The 17,622-nt window shown below is 54.4% G+C and overlaps 1 protein-coding gene across 1 annotated transcript in view; it reads left to right on the top strand.

The window, feature by feature from the left end:
• The first annotated feature begins 2,831 nt into the window (after positions 1-2,831).
• The window catches only part of SAE1 (SUMO1 activating enzyme subunit 1), a 91,331-nt gene continuing 76,540 nt past the window's right edge, over positions 2,832-17,622 (top strand). Inside the window, exon 1 of the mRNA XM_078787141.1 lies at positions 2,832-3,161. Within this exon, the coding sequence (XP_078643267.1) occupies positions 3,073-3,161 (89 nt within the window). The 5' untranslated portion in view covers positions 2,832-3,072. The remainder of the gene's footprint in view (positions 3,162-17,622) is intronic.

Here is a 17,622-nt window from a genome sequence, read left to right as displayed (position 1 = left end):
TTACCTGGACCGAGCAGATGGACACGGCGTTCATGGGCGCGAAGCTCGCCTTGGCTAACGCCACCATGTTCGCGCACCCGGCGCCCGATGCACCGATCACCCTCACCACCGATGCCTCGGACTACGCGGTGGGCGCGGTGCACGAGCAATGGGTGCGTGGAGCTTGGCAACCGCTGGCGTTCTTTAGCCGGCAGCTTCGCCCGCCCGAACGCCGTTACAGTACCTTCGACCGCGAGTTGCTCGGACTTCACTTGGCGGTCAGGCACTCCTGCCATCTGCTCGAGGGCCGGGCGTTCACTGCCTTCGTCGACCACAAGCCGCTGATCTTCGCGATGGGCAAGGTCACCGAGCCGTGGTCGGCCCGGCAGCAGCGTCACCTCTCGGCCGTGTCCGAGTACACGACGGACATCCAGCACGTCGCGGGGAAGGACAACCCGGTGGCGGATTGCCTTTCCCGGGCCGTCGCCCACGCAGTCCACCTCGGCATCGACTATGCCCGGATGGCAGCGGACCAGGCCGCTGACCCCGACGTCCAGGCCTTGCGGACCGCCGTCACGGGCCTCCGCGTCACCGAGGTGCCGTTCGACGGCGCGGGCGCGGCCCTCTTGTGCGACGTCTCCCTCGGGCGTCCTCGCCCCATCGTGCCCGCGGGCTAGCAGCGCCAGGTGTTTGACGCCATCCACGGCCTGTCCCACCCGGGCGCGAGGGCCTCCCAAAGGCTGATCGCCAACAAGTTCGTCTGGCATGGCCTCCGGAAGGCCGTCCGCGGCTGGGCCAGGACGTGCCTCGCGTGCCAGCGCGCCAAGGTGCACCGGCACACCCAGGCCCCGTTGGCCCCGTTCACGGTGCCGGAACGCCGGTTTGACCACGTCCACGTGGACCTGGTGGGACCTCTGCCCCCCTCGCGGGGTTTCACCTACGTCCTCACCATGGTGGACCGCACCACCCGGTGGCCGGAGGCCGTGCCCTTGGCGTCGACAACGGCGGCCGATGTCGCGCAGGCTTTCATCGCCACCTGGGTCGCCCGGTTCGGCGCCCCCTCAGACATCTCATCTGACCGCGGCCCCCAGTTCACCTCGGAGCTCTGGGGGGCGGTTGCGCAGGGGCTCGGGGTCCGGCTGCACCGAACCACGGCCTACCACCCCCAGGCTAATGGCCTATGTGAGCAATTTCACCGCTCATTGAAGGCCGCGCTCCGGGCCACCCTCCGCGACGGCGGCTGGGTCGACAGGCTCCCCTGGGTCCTGCTGGGCCTCCAGACGGCGCCCAAGGAGGACCTGCGCGCATCCGCGGCGGAGTTGGTCTTCGGGCAACCGCTGCGGGTGCCGGGCGAGTTCCTCCCCGACTCCACGGCACCATGGTCCGCGGCACAGCAGCGCTCCGCTCTGCAAGAGACCGCCCAGAGGTTCGCCCCGGTGCCAACGGCATGCCACGGGCACCCACCGACGCACGTCGCCCCGGAGCTTCGCACGGCGGAGTACGTCTTCGTCCGCCACGATGCCCATCGGACACCACTGCGGCCCCCGTACGACGGGCCTTTCCGCGTGCTGGAGACCGGGGCGAAGCACTTCACCCTGGACATCGGCGGTACTCCTGACCGCGTTTCGGTAGACCGCCTCAAGCCGGCCCACCTCGATGTGGACCATCCACCGCCAGTGGCCCGACCCCCACGTCGGGGCCGCCCTCCTGCGGGCGGACCCCCGGCACCGCCCAGCCCTGCCGCCACGCCGCCCCCCGGTCCTGCACCCATCCCAGGGGCAGCCAGGGGCATCCCACCTGGCATCCCTGCACCCCGGACGCCGCCGATCGCCAGAGGGCGCTTCGGCCGGGTCATTCGTCTGCCCCGCAAACTGGCCCTCCAGGTGCGCGGGAATTCTGGGGGGGCGCGTGTGGCGGACACAAAAGCCCACTGGCGTGGTGACATCATTCCACGCACCAAGTGGGCGGTGGCCACGCCCGAGGGGTAGGCGTGGCCTCATGAGATACACCGGGCGACTAGCCCGGAGCAGTTCAGTGTTACAGTGTGCTCTTACAATAAAGACGTTTTTATGTTACTGCTTGTCCGCTTCCTCCTTGCTCACAAGCAGCGCGCGTAACGCCGCGCTTTAACATGATATTTAAAAAAGTTATGGACGAGTTATGAATAAACTTGGTGAACGAGTTGTTTTGGTGACAAGAACAAGCCGATTAGATTTTGTTTCAGGTCCGAATCCAGATCCGGCCTATCAGTGGGATACGAAACGTAAACTATTCATCAGGCAGAGGTATGCTCTCTACTGTGTGCTGTTCTGGTATTGCCAGTGTTTCTGATTTCCGGCTGAAAGCTCAATAACTAAATCTTATCAAGAGATGCCGTGGGGTCTTTCGCTCGTCTTCCAAAGGACGGTCTGCCCCAGGATGCATCACCCCCTGCCGGCAGGTATCAGAACAGCAATTCCTCGGTAAATCTGACCCGTTGGACATGGAATTGATGTATACTACGAGGTTTAGTTCATCCAAACTGGTCGATTGATCGGCTTTGAAAATGTATTTTATATATAAACGGAAGAAGGGTGACATTATTGAGGACTTCATTGCAATTATCAAAATTAAGACATTCTCAAACTGGAGCTGAAACGAATTCTCAATTAATGTGGAACGTTCAAACGGCGGTGGATTGGTCGGTGGTGTTCAATTTGCTAAAAATAAAATTCACTCATAGGCGCCCGCGGAACTACGTAACTTCCGGTTAGTGCACCCTTCGTGACAACAGTCACGTGATTGGATACACTGAAAACAAACCACAAAAGGGCACGTGTTACAGCCTACTTCCGGCAGTCTCGCCCTCACCTATTCACCATTTTCATTAAATTGACATTGTTTCACACGCAAGGTGTTGGTATGAACGATTATATCGGATCGGATTATTATCCCACGTGAACGGAGGATATCTTTTGTTTAAGGCTTTAAGCGGAAGTCAGAGGTCTGGTTAGGTGGCGGGAAAGTGCATCCGAACGCTTGTGTTTGAATTCAAGTTAAGTGAGTACGCGTTGTGCTTGGATTTGACTTTTGTTTTGAGGAGGAGAAGAAACGATGGTAGAAAACGAAGCTGCCATCAGTGAAGAGGAAGCGGCGCAATACGATCGACAGATCCGTCTGTGGGGCCTGGAGGCTCAAAAACGGTATGAGCGGTGTTCTGTGTCCCCGTGGTTGGTTGGGTCGCCCGGCGGTGTCCCCGTGGTTGGGTCGCCCGGCGGTGTCCCCGTGGTTGGGTCGCCCGGCGGTGTCCCCGTGGTTGGGTCGCCCGGCGGTGTCCCCGTGGTTGGGTCGCCCGGCGGTGTCCCCGTGGTTGGGTCGCCCGGCGGTGTCCCCGTGGTTGGGTCGCCCGGCGGTGTCCCCGTGGTTGGGTCGCCCGGCGGTGTCCCCGTGGTTGGGTCGCCCGGCGGTGTCCCCGTGGTTGGGTCGCCCGGCGGTGTCCCAGTGGTTGGGTCGCCCGGCGGTGTCCCCGTGGTTGGGTCGCCCGGCGGTGTCCCCGTGGTTGGGTCGCCCGGCGGTGTCCCCGTGGTTGGGTCGCCCGGCGGTGTCCCCGTGGTTGGGTCGCCCGGCGGGGTCGCCCGGCGGTGTCCCAGTGGCAGTGATTGGGTCGCCCGGCGGTGTCCCCGTGGTTGGGTCGCCCGGCGGTGTCCCCGTGGTTGGGTCGCCCGGCGGTGTCCCCGTGGTTGGGTCGCCCGGCGGTGTCCCCGTGGTTGGGTCGCCCGGCGGTGTCCCCGTGGTTGGGTCGCCCGGCGGTGTCCCCGTGGTTGGGTCGCCCGGCGGTGTCCCCGTGGTTGGGTCGCCCGGCGGTGTCCCCGTGGTTGGGTCGCCCGGCGGTGTCCCCGTGGTTGGGTCGCCCGGCGGTGTCCCCGTGGTTGGGTCGCCCGGCGGTGTCCCCGTGGTTGGGTCGCCCGGTGGTGTCACCGTGGTTGGGTCGCCAGGTGGTTTCCCCGTGGTTGGGTCGCCCGGTGTCCCCGTGGTTGGGTCGCCCGGTGGTGTCACCGTGGTTGGGTCGCCCGGTGGTGTCCCCATGGTTGGGTCGCCCGGTGGTGTCCCCGTGGTTGGGTCGCCCGGTGGTGTCCCCGTGGTTGGGTCGCCCGGTTGTGTCCCCGTGGTTGGGTCGCCCGGTGGTGTCCCCGTGGTTGGGTCGCCCGGTGGTGTCCCCGTGGTTGGGTCGCCCGGTGGTGTCCCCGTGGTTGGGTCGCCCGGTGGTGTCCCCGTGGTTGGGTCGCCCGGTGGTGTCCCCGTGGTTGGGTCGCCCGGTGGTGTCCCCGTGGTTGGGTCGCCCGGTGGTGTCCCCGTGGTTGGGTCCGCCCGGTGGTGTCCCCGTGGTTGGGTCCGCTCGGTGGTGTCCACGTGGTTGGGTCGTTCTGTGGTGTGCTCGTGGTTGGGTCGTCCCGTGTTGTGCTCGTGGTTGGGTCGTCCGGTGTTGTGCTCGTGGTTGGGTCGTCCGGTGTTGTGCTCGTGGTTGGGTCGTCCGGTGTTGTGCTCGTGGTTGGGTCGTTCGGTGGTGTGCCGGTGGTTGGGTCGTTCGGTGGTGTGCCCGTGGTTGGGTCGCTGTGTGGTGTGCCCGTGGTTGCGTCGCTCGGTGTGCCCGTGGTTGGGTCACTCGGTGGTGTGCCCGTGGTTGGGTCGTCCGGTGGTGTCCTCGTGGTTGGGTCGATCGGTGATGTCCCCGTGGTTGGGTCGTCCGGTGGTGTCCCCGTGGTTGGGTCGCCCGGTGTTGTCCCCGTGATTGGGTCGTCCGGTGTAGTCCCCGTGATTGGGTCGTCCGGTGTAGTCCCAGTGGTTGCGTCGTCCGGTGTTGTCCCAGTGGTTGGGTCGTCCGGTGTTGTCCCAGTGGTTGGGTCGCTCGGTGGTGTCCCCGTGGTTGGGTCGCCCGGTGGTGTCCCCGTGGTTGGGTCGCCCGGTGGTGTCCCCGTGGTTGGGTCGCCCGATGGTGTGCTTGTGGTTGGGTCGCCCGGTGGTGTCCCCGTGGTTGGGTCGCCCGGTGGTGTCCCCGTGGTTGGGTCGCCCGGTGGTGTCCCCGTGGTTGGGTCGCCCGGTGGTGTCCCCGTGGTTGGGTCGCCCGGTGGTGTCCCCGTGGTTGGGTCGCCCGGTGGTGTCCCCGTGGTTGGGTCGCCCGGTGGTGTCCCCGTGGTTGGGTCGCCCGGTGGTGTCCCCGTGGTTGGGTCGCCCGGTGGTGTCCCCGTGGTTGGGTCGCCCGGTGGTGTTCTGATGGTTGGGTCGCTCGGTGGTGTTCACGTGGTTGGGTCGCTCGGTGGTGTTCACGTGGTTGGGTCGTTCTGTGGTGTGCACGTGGTTGGGTCACTCGGTGGTGTGCTCGTGGTTGGGTCGTCCCGTGTTGTGCTCGTGGTTGGGTCGTTCGGTGGTGTGCCCGTGGTTGGTTCGCTCGGTGGTGTGCCCGTGGTTGGGTCGCTCGGTGGTGTGCCCGTGGTTGGGTCGTCCGGTGGTGTGCCCGTGGTTGGGTCGTCCGGTGGTGTGCCCGTGGTTGGGTCGTCCGGTGGTGTGCCCGTGGTTGGGTCGTCCGATGGTGTGCCCGTGGTTGGGTCGTCAGGTGGTGTGCCCGTGGTTGGATCGCTTGTTGGTGTGCCCGTGGTTGGGTCGTCCGGTGGTGTGCCCGTGGTTGGGTCGTCCGGTGGTGTGCCCGTGGTTGGGTCGTCCGGTGGTGTGCCCGTGGTTGGGTCGTCCGGTGGTGTCCCCGTGGTTGGGTCCCGTGATTGGGTCGCTCGGTGGTGTTGCCCGTGGTTTGGTCGTCCAGTGGTGTCCCCGTGGTTGGGTCGTCCGGTGTTGTCCCTGTGATCCATTGGTTCGGTGTCTCAGATCGATATGGCGTGACTTGTTGCTATCTCGGAATATGTAAAAGTTGTGAGAATAATCGCTTTGAAAAGAAACGACACAGGAAAAGCTCTGCTGGTTTGAATCCCGATGAATTAAAACTTGACCTTTAAAACTTCAGTTTGGGTACTTCAGTTGAGGGCGTTGTATCTCAGAATCTTCCGACTTTTGGATGGGAATGTAAATCCGGCTGTCCTGTCGATGTCTGCCAATTATCCGGCGGTACATCGAAAAGAGTAGGTTATTGTGTGCTGGTACTCTGATCAAATTCCCTCCCTCCACACAGCAAACGACTTCGACACTAATTCAGCGGGGTGTGGATAAAGCTCGGGTACGATGTGCCAAATGTCCTCCTGCGCATACATTTCCTTGTGTGAACTTGACAGATTTCCGTTCCAATTGCAGCTGGCCGGGAATGTTGTTTCAAACAACCGATCAATATGTACTGCACTCTCGGCAGGCTTGTATCTGGCAAATGACCGTGGAGGTAGCACACTCGTCTTTCAGTTGTAGAGTTCAGGTTTAATTCCCAACCTGATGATAAAACTGCCTCACAGGTATGGTGTTTCATCAATGAGTGTCTTCCTTGAGAGGGACATTAGGACCCATGTGCTTGCATTAGCTACTGGATGTTGAAAGTCTTCCGAGGTTTCTTACACAATCGTTATTAAGCCATTGTGTTTCAGTATGTATTGTTATGGTTTCGCGCGACCTCCGTTCCCTTACTAAGGGGAGATTAAGCCCCTTGTTCTCCTGGGGTCTTCGCAACCGCGAGACTGAGTCGCCACTTCCGGTCAGACGCGGGACAGGGTTTCGGGACAATGTTCGCACGTACCTAAGTACCCACGCCGCCGCAGAACCGGGAATCAAGTCTCGCACGAACCACACGTAATTTGAGTGCACCCGAGCAGATGGCGCACCACGTGGTCCGTGCAATTACCTTGTTATTGGAACCCGATTAGAGCGTTATAATTCGTACCACGCTCAGTCAATGATGGAAGGGGCGAAACGGTCGAATCAAAGAAATAACACGTTTAATTATTATTTTCAATGATGAATGATCGGTAGAAGAACAGAGACACAGGGCAGATTTTATACAGTCTTAACTTATCTGCCTGGACAATGGGCCCATTCACACTCACAGGGGGGATGAAGGAAGGATTGTTCATGCGCTGAACGCGCCGGCTTGGTCGTTCAGGAACAACTCACCCGGCGTGGCCCTCTGCCGGTCACAGCACGTCCCCCGACGAAGGCAGGTAGGCAGGCGGGAGGGATCCTCACAGCGCGTATCTCGAACAAAGGCAGGCAGGAAAATATGCGCGTCTCTTGCCCGCACGGCGGTCCTTCACAGCGTGATTAATACAACGGCGCGCTTTCACTCTCGTAACTCAACAGAGGATCTGACTCAAGCTCAACCGCGAACTCAACTTGTAACTCAATTCAACACCGTGCACTCTCAGAACTCTTAACTGAGGTGGGGGCTTCGGGCACAGGGTTATATTGTCACGCCCTGGCCCATCTCGAATGTTCCAAACCACGCCTTTTGACGCAGTGGTACGCCACTCCCCTCGAGCCCTGATTGGCGGCCCGTGCTTACCGGTCACTCCCCACCCCTTCTGTCCCGCCTTCCTTCGGCCTGGATCGATTTGCCAGGCCGGCCTCGTGGTAATTTGCGCCAAAAACCAAAGCATTGAGGCGGCATAAGCATTGGAAGGAGACCTAACTCTCATTATTCTACTCAACGCAAACTAAACATAGGAAAGGTCTATGCTTGCACTTACTAAGAAATAACTGAGCTTAAACGAGGCTACATGTTGTAGTGTGACTAACTATGAGGGGAAATTAACCTTTATTTGCAAAAACACAAAACCGCAACAGTATTATGGATTCAGGGTGAGCATACCGGGATGCTCGAGGTGGGTCACTTGGACCTGCCGTAACATTGAAGCTGTCAGCCACAGATAACTCTGAGGTCCCGATGGGTTGCTTAGCAACCACAGACGCCAGTTGAAGCCACCAAATCCAGCAGGGTCCTTACTCATCAATCGCATTTATCTTACTGGTGACTGGGTTACTTTTAACTAGAAAACCGCGCTCTCGTCTCCGCACCCTATCTACTTATTACGTACGGCCGAGCGAAACAATGGGTGAGAGTTGGCTATCTCGGAATGAATTAGTGGGGCAGAACTTCCTGCCTATCCACTATGCACACAGTCTGACCGGAAAGGACAACGGAGCAGATTTGAAAGTACGGTTTACCAAAACTGAAGCACGTATTTACAATCACAATTATCTATTTACAGCACATATGGATATCACAATTAATAGAGCATGTATTTACAGTCATTCAAAAATGAGCATATACACAAATCAAAAGGCATAGAGATAAAGCAATTACCCCGAGCATGTAATTTCCCCATCTACAATCTTGATTACCTATGGACGAACAAGACGGGTGCGACAATCAAACTGGAAAAGCAGAGAAAAAGAAGAAGATAAGACTATGAGCGGAAAGTGGGTATGGCTCCTGTCTCACCTGGCACAGCCAAGGCCAGCCTTTGTCGATCTAAAGTGAGGGGCAGAATGGATGGGGGAACTGGCGATATTGGGAGTGTTGGTGCAATGTCAGATATTGTGTGTTTTGGCAGGCAGGAATGGCAATGGCCTTCGTGGTCCAAACCGACAAATGGCAGAAGCTTGTGTGGACTCGTGCAGACTCTTAACTGACTCGTGCAGAGCGGAGACTCGTCCAGGCAGTTCCGTCTTCTCCTGGCAGTTGTTATAGTTAGGGCAGACAGATGTCTGCTTGGCAAAGAGCCATCAGACAGATTGACTTTGCAACGAGTCAGATAGACTTCATTCTCTCGCTTACTCTGGCTTTTATGGAGTTCGAAATTCTAGTGCGTTGGTGCTCAGACAACAACTTGGAGCTCAACGTTTTTTCCCGATTCGCGGCCATGTTCCACAATTTTGCGGGTTTTTTTTTTCCTATTCGTGGCCGTGTTTCACGGATTTTCGTTGACATTTGTGGGTTTTTCCCTCACCATTCACAGATTTTGCCTCGCCATTCACGGTTTGTTCCTTTATTCGCGAATTTTCGCAACTCGGGAACCTATCCCCCCTTTTCCTTTGAAACAATGCCCCGCTATTCGCGGTTTCGTAATTCGTGGATTTTCCAGGAACGTATCCCCCCGCGAATAGCGGCGTCCCAGGGTACTGCCATCGAGGAAAAGATAGAGCTATAAGCACAAAGTCCAAACGTTCAAAAATGTCCTTTTATTCCATTGCTGCTCATTTTATGAATTCTTTATAAACTATTGTGATGTATTCTTAACAAGCAAATACCACGGCAAATTATATTGTATGTTATCATGCATGTAGCAATAAACTATATTATATTCTATTCAAAAAAATAGAAATCGGACATAAACATGGATCTGGCATGTGCTGGCAATTTATTTTTAATTAATTTATTCAGGAACGCTTTCCTCTTTAATACGTTTTAAAAGTCAATCGGATTTTAAAGTTCGAATTACATTATTTCAATGAAAATGATGTTTTCCAGAAACGCATATTATACGACGTAAATAAGGGTGTGTGTGTGTGTGTGTGTGTGTGTGTGTGTGTGTGTGTGTGTGTGTGTGTGTGTGTGTGTGTGTGTGTGTGTGTGTGTGTGTGTGTGTGTGTGTGTGTGTACACATACATATTTGAGTGTGTGCACGTATATGTGTGTGCAAGTTGCTGTTGTTGACTACTTTCTCCACACGTGGGTGTGTTTCAGGAGATGGAACGGGACCTACCAGGTCTCAAAGTATGCGTTACCGTGTTTGAGACCATGTATGTGACCCCGTGTGCACAAAGCTAAAAAAGTGGGGTTAAGCAATTGGTTCACCGTGTCTGTCTACAGATATCAGTCTATGGTCGAGGAACTACTCTATTTCAATTGAATATTATATTTTGAATACTACAAACCATGAAGCACTTTGGTTCCGAATTTGAAATTGTATGAAGTTTCATCCTGAGCGTGCATGCACGCAGAAGAGTGAGGTAATATTTTTGTCTGTCTGCCTGTCTCGCAGTCGAACAAAATTGAAAATTATTAAAAACAGGAAACTTACTGTTTTTACGGACATCATAAAGGACACCAACAGGCACGAGTCACTAATTTAACTTGTTGTTGTTGTTGTTGTTGTTGTTGTTGTTGTTGTTGTTGTATAGCCCGGGACAGTTCTCTCGAACAAGCCTACAGCATGGAGACAGCTGATCAATCTCGCAGAAGCCACCCAGAGATCGCCCGCTTCCAGGATGGTGTACCCCCGTGTTCACAAAGTCAGGGCCACTACAGAGTTGGAGAGGGAGACAGAGAGAAAGAAGAAAAGACAGAGGAGAGGGAAAGGGCCAGTCAATGTGGACCGATAGGCACTCTCTCCGTGACCACGCTGCCCTGACTAATCCAGGCAACAGGGAAGAATGCGGTAGATTTGGCCCCCGACTTGCATTGGGGGTACAACCACCGCAAAGAGGCATCCCAAATAGTTGTAATTAAACATGTTAAATGAGGTGGTGTAAAAGATGGTGAATCAATGGTGGTAGACGTCCAAAAAAGTTATTGCCTTTAGCCTGTAAACATTTATTTTATTTAAATTGAATTACATACTGTTGCGGTAATAACACAATTGGTGTCCAAAATTTGGGCTAAATAAATTTAGTCCCAGGTTCGAATCCCAACTCCTGACTACCAATTGTTACGGACGTGGTTAAAGATGTTATTTTGACCGAGCGGTGGTGTAACCGCGACCGAACAGTTATTCCCCGACTAATACCCGATTTGCCCCAAACTTTGGCCGGATCGCACCGCCGCTGCTCAATGAGGGAAAAGACTAAAACGACGAATGCAAAGAGGAAGACGAAGGCAAAGAAAGGTTTGGAAATACTACTAAATTTATTTACTATTTACACATACTAGGACGTGCCCGTACGTGGGTGCCCGTTCCTTGGTGCGGCCCAGCATCTAGTCGAGACCCAGTCACCCAGGCCGATCACCCATTCCGACCCCAAATTCCTCATCGACGATAACTAAACAATATATTATATGAATCGCACCGTACATACCTCCTTCTAGATCTTGTTCTTGTCTTGATATACTCACTCAGGCTCACTCTATCACGACTGAGTCCTCCCAGCTCCTCCAAATGGCGCCCGCTACGCCTCGAATTCACATCGGCCACGCCTACGCAACAACGTGTTCTGTGATTGGCTGGCCTACCCCGCAACCTGTTCTGTGATTAGTTTGGTAAATAAATCGCCATAGCTCGGTAACTACTTCTCCGATTAATATGAAACCTTGAAAAGGCACATCCTCAGGTCCCCAGCAATATACCTGGCAAGTTTCAAGTATATCGGACCCGTGGTTGTCGAGAAACAGCGGTCACAGACAAACACACAGACACACACACATACACACACACATACACACACACATACACACAGAGATTACTGGAATTATAGATAGATAAGTAGGAAGAAAGCAGTCACGTTTATTTACAACACATAAGACGCAGGTGACACAGTGCAAATACTAGCTTACCTACAGTCTTAATTAACCCAGGACAGAACAAACAAAAGACAGACTCACGTGGGGAATGACAGGAATGGCAGGAGGTGGATGGCTGGAGGTGAACGCTTGGTGGAGCCAACGCGGAGCTTGGTGGAGCCTTGGTGGAGGTGAACGCTTGGTGGAGCCAACACGGAGCTTGGTGGAGCCTTGGTGGAGGTGAACGCTTGGTGGAGCCAACGCGGAGCTTGGTGGAGCCTTGGTGGAGGTGAACGCTTGGTGGAGCCAACGCGGCTGGTGGGGGGTTGGTGTGACGGCTTCTCTCTCCTTCCCTCACAAGCTTCAGGACTCTTTCTCTCTCTTTCTTAGTCCCACCCAGTCCAACAACTTCCTCTCTTGCTTAGTCCAACTCAAGGCCTTTCTGTCTTCTGATATCCTCCCTCCTCGACTCTCTCTGGGGGCCTCTGCCTCGGGTTATATAAGCCCCACCCTTGACCCTTTTGCGAACCTCCCCAAAACGTTCTCTCTCCGCCCTCTAAAGCCAACCCCTCGTTCTGGGTTGGTCGGCAAGGGCTGGTTCACTCCTCCCCTCTATGACGAGGTGGGGACCCGCCTTTCTTCCCCAACCCTGCCTCGTGGTCAATGGCGGATGAAGGGAAAACCGCCCAAAATGCAATTGGCAATTGGAAGGGAGGTAATTGGCAATGGCACTCGAGGCCTGGCAAAGACGAAAGGGGAAATGGAAGTTTTGGGAGTGGGAATGAAGGGAATCTATCTCTTTCACTGGTGCAATGGAGTATTTCTATTAATGGGAGACACAGCCTTACCCTAAAACACAGAATAAGATATAACTATCGAACAGGGGTATTCTATGATTGGCTGACGTGTATGCTTGTGGACTAATTATGAGACGCCCTTTTGACCTTTACACAGCTCCGGAGGCAGGAGGCGCAGACTCGAGCAATATTCATCACCAATTTACCACAATACAACACAATCAAAAAAATACAGTCCTCATATCCGAAACACTGCACCCTCCTCCTCTTAGGCACGTTCCGGGCCTACAACTTTTTTATTTAGTGTGATACGTAGGTGTAGTTCCCTCTACTTTTAACCTGACCCTGAGTGCGACAGTTTTTAAAACATAAATAAATGTGTCCCGCTGCTCCATTGCACCCTGCCTAACAGACTTACGCCCACAGTTAACCGAATTGCGGAATGGTCTTCAAACTACACACTGACGGTGGGGAGCATTATTTACAATGACTCTGCTTTTATTTACAACACTAACCCAGGACCTGTAATTGTTCTTTCTGGGGGGGAGACAGTCTGCTCTGCATCAATGCACCATTAAAGCACCCAAAAACGCACCAATACACACCCAAGCACCAATCGGTGCAGTCACCATTGTTCAAGAAAATAAAACCAACAACCCCTAACCCTGCACGTGATCTCTTGCTCTTCGGCTCCCTCTGCTGGTTATTATTATTTGTTCTTCCAGTTGTTGTCATTCTCTCTCATTTTCTTACTGGCGGCCTATTTGCAATAAAGTGTGCCCAACGTGTCCATTTTATTTTCTTTATTTATGGCCCACAGGGCCGACTACGTGTGGTTCACCTGTGGGGCATCGGTGCCCTGTGGCCCAGGTCCGCCAGCAAGATTTCGGGCCCTCATGGCCGGTTCCAGCAGAGGGGCCATGCCCCAACCCATGGGGTCCATACGTGGTGCTCGGCCACAGGCATGTGGTCCATAATGTGGTGCATCGATGCAGACAGCTGGTTCTGGGAATTTCGGGCGCACAATGGCCGACCCACGCACGCTCCCCTCGGCGCCCAATGGTGCACAGGTCATGTGGGAGACAAAAGAGATAAATGAGCGAGGGGTAAGGTCACAAGGGTACACATCAATAAGGCAATGCAAGGCGAAATGCGTACGGAGAGCGAAGTGAGAAAAGTGAGAAAAGCGAAGTGAGAAAGCTCGTCCCTACCGTACGTCACCCCCCTGTCACCTACACTACCCTTGCCCTTACCCCATATGTACAAAATCTACACATTACCAATCCGTCGCTACTGTCACGTCTCCCCATATTTCCTCTCTACCAAATTCGTCACCACAATCTCTCTAACCAAAATTTGCCATCACCCAATTCATCATCAATCCTCATAAGGAGGAAGAGATGGAACATCAAGCACAATGTCACACCCACGTCATGATGCGTCTCACAATCCAAACATTTGCATCATAAAAAATAATCAAAACATGGCATGGTGTGGAGTACCTGTCACCTCAGGTGAGTGGATGCAGATGGTGCGAGGAGATCCTTCATCCTAACTATCCTCTAAATGATTTTAACACACTTTACACTACCCGGGGTCTTTCCCTGCCAATCCATTGGCCAACTTACACTATGGGTTCTAAAAACCAATTCCCCTTGACCAAACTGTGGTGCTTCTCAATTTGGGGTCTCACTCCCCCGATTCATCTCCCCGTGCCCTTGCACAATTTCTGGGCTGTGACGTGTAGCTCTCCCAGCAGGTCTACCCACCTGCACACCTCCACCACTGCAGTTGCCTCCCGAGCTTACCTGCTCCTCACCCTAACCTATCTAACTGGGGAAGGCCCCTCCTGGCTCTGTCACCCAACTCGGTGCCCTCTGGCACTGGGCTACCCGGGTCCGTCCTCCGGATCCTCAGGCCCCATCCACAACAACTACCGGCCCCCAGAGCCCACCTGCGGCCTCACCTGCCCGACATCCTCACAGTGGTGGAGTGCCCAAACCAACTACACACACTAACAGGCTACACGCCCAGCCATTTCCACAACACTAATGCACCCATCCAAACATCATTCTTCCAACCGCACCACAGATGCCAATATCCAACCACAATTTACCTGTACCCTCTACCAAACACTTACACTACCCGCCCCGGGTATCCGTGATGGGGGTCCATCCTTCCCCCATTCACACCTTCGCACCATCCACTCCACTCCACAATTTCCGCCATACTCACTCCACGACCATCCATTCCAATACTCCAGATATTCCACACTACCATTTATTCCACATAGCCACATACACCTGTTCCTCATACCTGTCGTTGCACACCTGTGCAATCATACCTGGTGCCACCTGCACCCTCCTTTCTTCCTGGACCATTTGGTCATCACAATACACAATCACCTTCACTCACTCATACACTGCTCCATCCACCTGTTCAGTTGCACACCTGTGCAATCACACATGTTCAATCACACCTGTTCAATCCTCACCCACACGGCATCATCTCAGCCAACTACTCCCCTCTGAAACTTGCGCTTCCCAGTCACCCCTTTAAACTATTGCGCTCCCACGTCATTATCATCCACACTAAACTACCTGCGTCCCCACTACAGGTATCAGTCACTAACTAACCTTAACGTTACCTAATGTCATCTTTGCTAGATCCCTACACACGATATATCCTAACCCTCCCGGGCTAGTTTTCACTGCCATCAACCCCATAATCGAGTGCTCCTTTGCCCCCCTTGTGAGGGATGGTGGATTGGCCATCCCATCACATGGGGCATCTCTTACTATAATTTTTGCTTACCAAATTCCAACAAATCAAAAATTTGCCAATCATCTGCCAATCATCAAATTTTTCCTTTTTCTAATTTTGGGTCCAAAACACTAACCTCATCACCCGTCTACTTATTAGATCCTCTCGGTGCGCCAATTCACATCTACAGCCCGGCTTCGTACAGCCGAGCAATGAATGCGGGTTCTTTGGTACCGGCGGTTGGATGCGTCCGACATTCGGTGCAGGGAAGGGGGCTTACCCGTGCCGAGATCCCACGCACCACCTCGGCGCGGAGCCATCCAATTGCCCGATCTCGACCTGCCGGAACGTCTCAATAAAAAGTGGTCGCCATGACGACCCTTCCTATCGGGCTGCCCGCTCCGCCTAGTGGAGCACGGATGCGGCCGTTCCAAGCGAGGCCCAGCGTGGATCGGTCCTTTCGAACCCGCCGTGGCTCGGATCCCCGCTGGTTCTGGCGGCACGCGAAGCCCGGCACGCACCGAGGGCCCGATTCGGCTATAAGTCACTCTAACCGCTAACCCGGTTACCGTCGATGCCTCACCTGCATGCTTACACGCATACGCTACCCCTTTTTTGCTCATACATCCAGCCGTTTCCCTGCTCTTGGTCATTGCACCTTCTCTTACACACCCAGGTACACTCATTCCACTCACAGACTTGGTCACACACCTGACCACCGAACACCTTTGCACGCATTCGTCGCTCGCACACCTCACCAACACACCTCTTCGCGCCCCCTTCTCGGTCACCTCCTCTGTGACTATCACAGGTGTGCTCCCACTCGCACACCCAACCACGTGCCTCACGACCAACTCAAGTGTGCATTCCCACACACGCTCTACCATTCCAGGTGTGCATTCTTCCATGCCAGGTGTACATCCTCGCTCACCTGTCACAACCAACTCACGCTCCGTGTCACTCTCACTACTTTCACCTCCACTCTCGGTCGCGCACTCACCCTTACTCTTGACAGCGCACTCTTTCCTCATGCCCCTGTCCGTTACACACCTTTCTCGCGCACACTCTCCCGTTACACCCTCTGTAACACTCACCACAGGTGTGCATTCTTCCTTACTTTTGACAGCGCACTCTTTCCCCATGCACCCGTCCGTTACACACCTTTCTCGCGCATCCTCTTGCGCACACTTTTTCGTTACTTCCTCCGTAACACTCACCACACCGCGCTTCCATGTGCTCCCTCGCACACGCGCTACTACCGACTCACTCTTGACGGCACACTCTCCCGTTACATCCTCTGTAACACTCCTCACTCCGCGCTTCCATGTGCTCCCTCGCACACGCGCTACGACCGACTCACTCTTGACAGCACACTCACTCCTTGGCGCGCACTTTTTCCTCACACACCCCATGGTCGTACATTCTCGCACACCTCGTTTTTCGCACACCAGACCTGTCGCACACTTCACCAACGGCCTCTCACGAACACCCGGTCCACAACAACCCCCAAGCCGACTGAAGCTCCCCTCACATCATGTACATTTCCGATTATATCGCCACTCACCTTGGCACCTCTTCGTCGCACCTCTTCTGCCACATGCAAACTCTTTATTTGGTTAGTGAGCATCACATTATGAGTTGAGCACCGACCTTGTACATATTCCATCACCTCCTCCTGGATTTATCTTTTAGTTTCTGTCCGTCTCTTCTTAATTTCACTCACCCCCTCTAACACCTCCTTTAACTTTTGCTTCACCTCTTTTATTCCCCGGTGCGTCTCCTCAAGTTCGTCCTCTAAGGCTACCGTGACTGTCTCTATGTGCATCCTCACCTGCCGGTCCTTTGTCTCCATTACCTCTGTCACCTCGTCCAACCTCATTGTCAGTCCCTCACGTACCATCTGACATTGCCTCTGTGTCGCTATTAAGTCATTTTTAATTTCTTTTTGTGTCGCCTTTAACCCCCCGATTATTGCCGTGTTCTTTTCCACCTGGTCCACTAGTTCCTTTTGTCCCACTGTCAGCTGTTCTACTCCCTTCGTCAGACCCTCTATTCCCCCTTGTAACCTCGCCGTATTATTTCTCACCTCTTTCTCGATACGCTTTTCGCCTCGCTTTACCTCCTCGCGTACCCCCGAGACCTCCTCACTTACACCTCGTCGTATCTCCTCCTTCATCTCCTCCATCTGGTTCCCCATCTGTTCGATTTCCCGGGCGGATTGCTCCCCTATTTCCCGCAATTTGTCTTCCATCCTATTTTCTAACCCCATTAACCCATTTTTCACCCCCTCTAACTGATTCTCCTGGGCAGCCATTCTATTTTCCACCCCTGTTAACCCATTCTTTACCTCTTTTATCCCGTTGTCTAACCCCTCAAATTTAGCTTCTAGCCATTCCCCCATTTCTCCCATTTTGCCCCCCATTTCGCCCATTTTGCCCCCATTTACTCACTCTGAGCCTTTATTTGCTCACTCTGAGCATCCATCCGGTTCTCCATTTGCTCACTCTGAGCATCCATCCGGTTCCCCATTTGCTCACTCTGAGCATCCATCCGGTTCCCCATTTTGGCTTCTAGCCTGTCCATAAGGGCTCCCATTTGTAACACAAACAGGTCCGAATCCCCCAGCAGCGCTGCTACGGTCACGGGCGCGGCTAGATTTGGTGCCGCTGTAACCGCGTG

This window comes from Myxine glutinosa, chromosome 11, assembly GCF_964187855.1.
Source record: "Myxine glutinosa chromosome 11, kmMyxGlut1.1, whole genome shotgun sequence".
Lineage (NCBI taxonomy): Eukaryota > Metazoa > Chordata > Myxini > Myxiniformes > Myxinidae > Myxine > Myxine glutinosa.
The sequence above is the reverse complement of the archived record's forward strand: the minus strand, read 5'-3'. Positions and strand labels throughout refer to the sequence as shown.